The sequence below is a fragment of the Bombina bombina genome, chromosome 9 (assembly GCF_027579735.1).
Source record: "Bombina bombina isolate aBomBom1 chromosome 9, aBomBom1.pri, whole genome shotgun sequence".
NCBI lineage: Eukaryota > Metazoa > Chordata > Amphibia > Anura > Bombinatoridae > Bombina > Bombina bombina.
In genome coordinates, this window is record NC_069507.1 from 222,318,299 (window position 1) to 222,324,298 (window position 6,000).

At 36.5% G+C, this 6,000-nt stretch overlaps 1 protein-coding gene across 1 annotated transcript in view; it reads left to right on the forward strand.

Annotated features, from left to right (window-relative positions):
- Positions 1 to 4,192, forward strand: part of TIAL1 (TIA1 cytotoxic granule associated RNA binding protein like 1) — a 140,300-nt gene extending 136,108 nt beyond the window's left edge. The window contains 2 exon segments of the mRNA XM_053692660.1: positions 2,000 to 2,139; positions 2,231 to 4,192. Coding sequence (XP_053548635.1) covers positions 2,000 to 2,139; positions 2,231 to 2,351 — 261 coding nt within the window. The 3' untranslated portion in view covers positions 2,352 to 4,192.
- Positions 4,193 to 6,000: the final 1,808 nt, after the last annotated feature.

The following is a 6,000-nucleotide window of genomic DNA, read 5'->3' on the forward strand; positions in this document are numbered from 1 at the left end:
AGTTTTGTTTCTTGTTGCAATTTCTTCTGCTCGAAGAGTTTCTGAACTCTCGGCACTCCAGTGTTAATCTCCTTATCTTATTTTTCATTCTGATAAGGTGGTTCTGCATACTAAGTTTGGTTTCCTCCCTAAAGTTGTCTCCGTCAAAAATATTAATCAGGAAATCGTTGTTCCTTCTTTGTGTCCTATCCCTTCTTCTCATAAGGAACGTTCTGTTGCATAACCTAGATGTTGTGCGAGCTCTAAAATTCTATCTTCAGATGACTAAGGACTTTCGCCAGCCTTCTGCATTTTGTTTTTCTGGGAAGTGCAAGGGTCAGAAAGCTATGGCTACTTCACTTTCTTTTTGGCTGAAGAGTGTTATTCGTTTGGCCTATGAGACTGCTGGACAGCAACCTTCTGAGAAAATCACAGCTCATTCCACGAGAGCTGTCTCCTCTTCCTGGGCTTTCAAAAATGAAGCTTCTGTGGAACAGATTTGTAAGGCTGCAACTTGGTCATCTTTGCACACTTTTTCCAAATTTTATAAATTCGATACTTTTGCCTCAGCTGAGGGAGAAAGGTTCTTCAAGCAGTGGTGCCTTCTATTTAGGTTACCTGTCTTGAAACTCCCTTATCTGTGTCCTCTAGCTTGGGAATTGATTCTTAACAGTAATAGATGATGATCTGTTGACTCACTGTGTCATTGGAAAGAAAACAAAATTTATGCTTACCTGATAAATTCCACGGCCCACCCTGTATTTTTCAGACACTTCTTTTTTTATATAGACTTCAGGCACCTCTGCACCTTGTGTTTCTTCCTTTCTCTCCTTTCCTTTTGTCGAATGACTGGGGGATTGTGGGTAGGGAAGTGATTCTTAACAGCTTTGCTGTGGTGCTCTTTGCCTCCTCCTGCTGGCCAGGAGTGATATTTCCAACAGTAATTTATGATGATCCGTGGACTCGCCATGTCAAGAAAGAAATTTTTATCTGGTAAGCATAAATTTTGTTTTTAACCCCCCCCCATTCATTTTGTGTCCTTCTCAGCTTGGGTATTTGTTTCCCATAGGTAATGAATTTGTTGACTCTCTATGCTTGCCTGATTATTTTCTTTCTTGGTAGTGAGAGTCCACGAACCTGCCCTAAAATTTTTGTAGTGGCGACAGTCTTTTCATCTCTGTACCTTTTTTATCTCTCTACTTTTCCTTATCCTCGGCTTGAACTACTAAGAGGATAGGGGAAGTAAGAGGGATGTTTAATGCCTTGTTTGGGGTGTCTTTGCCTCCGCCTGGTGGCCAGGTGAAGTATTTCCCAAAGGTAATTAATTCATTTGGATTCTCGCTGCCAAGAAAGAAAAGAATCGGGTAAGTAAAAGATATCAAGTAAGCATAAATTGCTGTTTTTATTTCGGGTTAGCGCACTTGAGAAAATGCAATCAGTTTGCATGCGAGTAGGGTCGGGGTTTCTTTCACTTTTTTTTTTTTTTTTTTTCACTTTTTTTTGCTCCTTTTACTTCTATGGGGGAATACGTTATCACGTGCGCAATATTCTAAGTTCGGCTTTTATGCAAGTCGGGTTAGCACACGAGTGAAAACTGTTTACTTTTAACTTGTAATTCGATCACTACCCGATGCGTGCAATAACCTTCTCGCGGAGTTGGCTCTTAAATTCAGTTCCACTTGTAATCTGGCCCTTAATCAGCTTTAACTGAACATTGTTCATGCAAACAAGAAAACAAAAGTTGATAAGCCTTTTATACAAAATGTTGTCTCATTATTGCTATTCAAAGCACAAATATCACATAATGTAACATCACTTTTTATTGCACAAAGTATCATTAAATGAATTTAACATTTTTTATTTATTTTTTTAGCTAATTTAGCTTAATATTGGCGACAATGTTAGCCAGTGGGTGGTCAGTAAAATCAGCAGGGTTTAACGCCTGCTTAAAAAAGTCCTGGGGAGAATTATAGAGATGTATATTTTATTTTTGTATTTTATTTTTCTCATTCCCCCAAAGGTGGATTATAGTCAATGGGGTCAGTGGAGCCAAGTGTATGGGAATCCACAGCAATATGGCCAATATGTAGCCAATGGTTGGCAAGTGCCCTCCTATACTATGTATGGACAAGCTTGGAACCAGCAAAGCTTCGGAGTAGAGTAAGTCTGTTCTTAATTTTTTTGTATTCTATCTAAGTATATCTATATATGCTTATTTAATTAAAGTAAAACTCTTGGGGGTTTTTTCTAGGCCATCTCAATCAGCAACTTGGATGGGTGGCTTCAGCGCTCCACCTCCACCCCAGGGACAAGCACCCTCAGTAATACCTAACCCCCCAGGATACAGCATGGCCAGTTACCAAACTCAGTGAACCAGGACACTCTGAGAATGTACACATGCTATTACAGTTCAGTTGACTCAAACATGTAGATAACAGAAGACACAAGTGGGTTGGGAGAAAACCTATTGGATGTTGCATAGAAGGGGGAAGGTACATTTATTAAAATGAAACTATTTATTTAAAGCTGAAACCGTTTTGGATTCCAAAGTTCCACTCAGTTTTGTTGACGGACTTATTGGTTTGCCTTTTTAAGAACCATTTCCCTTTGATTCAGGACTGGTCTTACAGATTCACTTTTTTGTTTAAAGGAAATAAAAACAAACATAATAAAAGCCATTCAAGATACCTGGCAAAAAAATAATAGTATTTGGTTAGGTTAAGAACATGGAAAGCATATTTTTACTTTGGGCCAGAATGGATTTGTTCTCTTTATTTATTTTTATTATATTTTATTTTTTATTATTTTTTTTATTATTATTTCCCCTTCAGGTTGGCCTAAAACTGCTATTAAACAATATGGACCAAGTTTTTTTTTTTTTTATACAGGTTTCCCCCTGCCATATTTCATAAAGTAACATTATTTTAATGAACTATTACAGTGAACACAGGTCTCCAAAACAAATCCCCATAAAGTCTTTCTGAAGGGAGATTTTAACATCCTAAAAACAAACTAAAATAAAGTTGTATGCTTGTTTTATCTACCTTCCCTATGCAGTACATTTACTTTAGCTAATGTACTTTTCAAGTCCATTTTAAAGCACACGTGCTTTTTTTACATGCTATTTCTTATGGGACAAGAGTATAGTTGGAAATAATTGTCAATATAAGCTGATAAAATTGGTGCCGAGAGAGGTTGCTTAAATCTTTCTAGAAACATCGCTGTCAGATGTTAATGGTTATGTTTGACAAATCTTTCTGGCAAGCTGTATTTATACTGTTATTTTTAGTGGGTTTAAGAATGGTAGGCTTATTCTTTAGCACAAAACTTTGGTTGGAATGTGAACTGGTTGTAATAGATAAGTTGTATGCTGTATCTGTCACATGTTATACTTACACATATGAAGAGTAAATACATGCCTGCCAAGCCCAGTTTACTCTAACAATCTTTAACATGCTATTGTTTGTGTTAAAGGTTTTAGACCCTCACTGTAATGTCAATGTACGGTCATCTGTGTTATCCATATCCCAAAGAAAAGGCATCTCTTGAGAGGAAAAACTCTAAAGACTCACTTTTTTGTGACCTGGGTATCTGAGGTCTCTAACTTCTTATTTTGAAACCTTTTATTTATTTTATTTGATATTCTTTTTCTGTTTGGGATACTGAATTTGTATAAAAAAAATACTGCTACCATTATTCTTAACCAGTCTAAACTATATTTGTACTCTCTAACAGATAAAAATAACAAAACAAAAATCTGTGTGCCAATTGACTGGTTTCCAAATCTGACACCCTGCATTGTAAGCATTTTCTATCCAGACAGCAACCTGTAAATATCTGCAATATAAGTGTTGCACCAGCATGCTGCAGAAAACAAATAGCGCATCAACGTCTGGAAATAGTGTTGGCTTTCAGAAATGAGTTGATAACCATGTTCATGATTTTCCAAAGTAAACTTTATTTTAAAGTGAGTCAATTTACAGAAAACTCAATAAGCCTTAATTTCATTCTTCAAAGCTTTTTCAAGACACCACTTTTAATTGTGTTATGTGCATCTATTATGCTTTTTCCAAATGTATTGGTATGTAAATACCTTGTTTGAACTTTTTTCCATGTTTTTTCTATGTTGAGTTGGTTTTTAGAAAAAAAAAAGTAGGTTGTCCTGTATTTGTGTAGATTTTTTAACAGGTTTGTTAATAAATCTTTTAAAGTATGTTGCAATGTGCCATCTGAGCTTATATTGTTTGTTGAAAATTACAACCTACAAATTGTGTGCTGTATTATATATATCTATATATATATATATATATATATTTTATTTTATGTGAATGAAGCCTTTTTCTGTGTTATGGATGGATTTGCATGCAGTGACCATGATGGTTAAAAGAATTGTGGTCATTTTTTGTACAGTGTGTGAAAGTGAACAAATTATGAATATGTTTTGAAAGGAACCTATTTTTTTCTGATTTTGACCTGATTTAAACTGCCTCAATAAATTTTTAAAGTTGGAAAAAGTGCTTTTAATGCCATTGTTATGCATGGTTAAGGTAAGTTTTTATATTAAAAGGATAGGAAAGTCACAATTAAAATTGCATGATTCAGATAGAGCATGTCATTTTAAGACACTTTTTTACTCCTATTTTCCCTTGTTGAAAAAGAATACTGACACTAGTGGGAGCTAGCTGCTGATTGATGGCTGCACGTAATTGTTTCTTTCATGTAATTAGCAAGAGTCCATGAGCTAGTGACGTATGGGATATACATTCCTACCAGGAGGGGCAAAGTTTCCCAAACCTCAAAATGCCTATAAATACACCCCTCACCACACCCACAAATCAGTTTTACAAACTTTGCCTCCTATGGAGGTGGTGAAGTAAGTTTGTGCTAGATTCTACGTTGATATGCGCTCCGCAGCAGGTTGGAGCCCGGTTTTCCTCTCAGCGTGCAGTGAATGTCAGAGGGATGTGAGGAGAGTATTGCCTATTTGAATTCAATGATCTCCTTCTACGGGGTCTATTTCATAGGTTCTCTGTTATCGGTGGTAGAGATTCATCTCTTACCTCCCTTTTCAGATCGACGATATACTCTTATATATACCATTACCTCTACTGATTCTCGTTTCAGTACTGGTTTGGCTTTCTACTACATGTAGATGAGTGTCCTGGGGTAAGTAAGTCTTATTTTCTGTGACACTCTAAGCTATGGTTGGGCACTTTTATATAAAGTTCTAAATATATGTATTCAAACATTTATTTGTCTTGACTCAGAATGTTCAACGTTCCTTATTTCAGACAGTCAGTTTCATATTTGGGATAATGCATATGAATCAATCAATTTTTTTCTTACCTTAAAATTTGACTTTCTCTTGTTAAGTGTAGTCAGTCCACGGGTCATCCATTACTTATGGGATTATATCTCTTCCCCAACAGGAAGTTGCAAGAGGATCACCCAAGCAGAGCTGCTACATAGCTCCTCCCCTCACATGTCATACCCAGTCATTCTCTTGCAACCTAACTAAAGATAGGTCGTTGTGAGAGGTCTGTGGTGTTTTTAAACTTAGTTTATTTCTTCAATCAAAAGTTTGTTATTTTAAATGGCACCGGAGTGTGCTGTTTTTTTCTCAGGCAGCATTAGAAGAAGAATCTGCCTGCGTTTTCTATGATCTTAGCAGACGTAACTAAGATCCACTGGCTGTTCTCGCACATTCTGAGGAGTGAGGTAACTTCAGAAAAGGGGAATAGCATGCAGGGCCCCCCTGCAAACGAGGTATGTGCAGTAATTATTTTTCTAAGCAATGGAATTGACTGAGAAATTACTGCTGATACCAATGTAATGTAAGTTCAGCCTTAAATGCAGTGGTAGCGACTGGTATTAGGCTGAGGAGTGTGTGTACACTGAAGTATTTTTCTAGGGAATGGAATTTGACTCAGAAAATACTGTTAATACTGAAGTAATGTGTGAGCCTTAACTGCAGTAAAAGCGACTGGTAGCAGGCTTATTAATAACACTTCATAACTTTTA